Source organism: Hipposideros armiger, unplaced genomic scaffold (assembly GCF_001890085.2).
Source record: "Hipposideros armiger isolate ML-2016 unplaced genomic scaffold, ASM189008v1 scaffold_239, whole genome shotgun sequence".
In the NCBI taxonomy this organism is placed as follows: Eukaryota; Metazoa; Chordata; class Mammalia; order Chiroptera; family Hipposideridae; genus Hipposideros; species Hipposideros armiger.
This window is the reverse complement of record NW_017731589.1, coordinates 712,399-714,570: the sequence shown is the minus strand read 5'-3', so window position 1 is coordinate 714,570 and position 2,172 is coordinate 712,399. Positions and strand designations below refer to the sequence as shown.

General features: G+C 55.3%; 1 protein-coding gene across 1 annotated transcript in view; it reads left to right on the top strand.

The window, feature by feature from the left end:
• Positions 1-2,172, top strand: part of GBX1 (gastrulation brain homeobox 1) — a 26,188-nt gene that overhangs the window by 10,531 nt on the left and 13,485 nt on the right. Inside the window, exon 3 of the mRNA XM_019655358.1 lies at positions 12-135. Within this exon, the coding sequence (XP_019510903.1) occupies positions 12-135 (124 nt within the window). The remainder of the gene's footprint in view (positions 1-11; positions 136-2,172) is intronic.

Genomic DNA, 2,172 nt, shown 5'->3' with positions numbered 1-2,172 from the left:
ACCCCCCGGAGCCCGGCGGCCGCCGCCCCGAGGGCGGCCCGGACGCCGACGAGCTGCCGCCCGCCCGGGAGACGGCGGCAGAGCCCGCGCCGCCGCCGCGCCCGCACTTCGCAGAGACTTTCCCGAGTCTGCCGGGTAAGTGCTGGCGCCCCCCGGCCGTCGGGCGGGCGGCTCGTGACCCGGCCCCGCCGATGGCGGGCTCTGCGGAACCGTCTCCAGTTCCGCGCCCGACACGGCGCCTCGGGATCCCAGAGCCGTGCCCCGCTCAGTCCCCGCAGTGTACGTAGCCTCGCCGGTGACCCCCCGGGACTCCCTCCCGGATCTGTGCCTCTCCTCGCAGCATCCGGTCCTCAAGCCTCTGCTCTGCCGGGTCTGCTTTCCGGGACCCCTTCGCTTGTCTCATCTGCGGGGAACAGAGGAGCTGCAAGCGTGGGGTTCCCGGGGAGAGCAGCAGCACCCCAGGTTGAGGGCGCATTGGGGCAGCTGTCAGCTCAGTGAGGCGAGCGCAGCTCTGGCTTCCGAGGGGAAGGTCGTGCGGACCCTAAACGGGCTCTGTGAATCCAGGGGCCGAGGGAGGGTCTCAAAGCAGCGGTGACCCTGCTGGCGACATGTCTTCACCTTCGTAGTCGAGGTCGCTTCTGAACTGGCAGATTGAGAGCTACGCCTTAAGGAACCGAGCAGCGGGCAGCGGGCCTACGGAAACCTCGGCTTGCCAGAGGTCCCGGCACCTGCTGGACCGGGGCTGCCAGGGGAGGCCGTGAGAGGCTGAAAACGGGTGGGTTGAGCTGGGCGTGGCCCAGAGGCCTGGAGTGAAGAATTCAGCTAAGAGTCTGGGTTCAGCTACGAGCTCATGTAGGAACCCTGGGTCCCCCATGGGAGGACGCCCTCTCAATACAGGCAGGGTGTAGTAAACTGAAGCCTGTTTCAAATCAATCTACTTAGAGCCCTCCTGGCTTCCCTATTTATTGGTCCTTGACCCCTGGAAGCCAGAAAAGCTTTTCGCTCTCCAGGGGCAGGTCCAGGTGTGCTGACAGACAAAGCATATACAATTTGGTAGGCCCTGCTTAAGCAAAATAGGGGCTTCACACAAGTGTGGGATTCTTGAAGCTTAAACTTGTTGAGCATCAGGATGGATCTGCCTCTGCTTCACTGTTCATTGCATCCAGCATCAGCAGGTGGAAGTGACCCCAGGAGGCCTGGGGGCTCCCTGTAGCAGAGGCAAGGAGGAGATGAATTCACCTTTTTGTCCTTTGCCAGGAGAGGGCAATTCCCAGTGACAGGCTTCTTGGTCCCTTCCTTGACATTGACCAAAGGGCTAATCACTCTTCCAGACCCCAAGGGCTGTTATAGAGCCTGTCTTCCTCTCCTTTTCCCCTTTAGTTCCAGGCATTTTGGCTTTGGGCATTCAGTTATTTTATTATTATTATTATTATTATTATTATTATTATTATTATTATTATTATTATTATTTTGTACCTGATTGGACCAGGAGGATCCAGCAACTAAAGTGTGAGCAGCATCTCCTAAGGAGGATCCAAAGGAAATGACAGAGCAGCTGGAAGGTGGGAGGAAAAGTCCACAAGATAAAAAGGCCAGAGTGGGAAAGGGGGAGGGAAAGGGGGAGCAGCCAGCAGGATGATGGGAGGGAGAAAGGATCAGAAGGATTTTTGGAACAGGCTAGTCCTAAGGCAGAAAAGAGCAGTAAGGCCATCAGAGGGATGGCTTTGGAGGCAACAGAAGCTGGAGGCAGAACCACACACACCTGGGAAAGGGATGGGCTGAGGGAGAGGAGAGGGGGGGATATGCCCGAACAATGACAGAACAAGTAACTTGTCCTGTTCCTTCAGGTTCCCCTCGTTTTTATTTTGACCCATTTGTAAAATGGGGGCTCTTTTCTGAAGCAGATACAATATTGGCTGTAAAATAAGACATTGAGAGAGGGGGCAAGGAATAAAGGAGGAAAAGAACAGGAGAAAAATAGTGAGGAAATAAGAATAAAGAAAGGAACAAACAAATGAGCTGTATATCCTGATTATCCAAAGAGAGAGCGTGAGAGAGGGCTGTCTATTGGAAGATATGTGTACCAGGGATTTTTAGCCTGGGCTAAATGAAAAGGGAACAACATATCTGAATCAGAAGTGTGTGTGTGTGTGTGTGTGTGTGTGTGTGTGT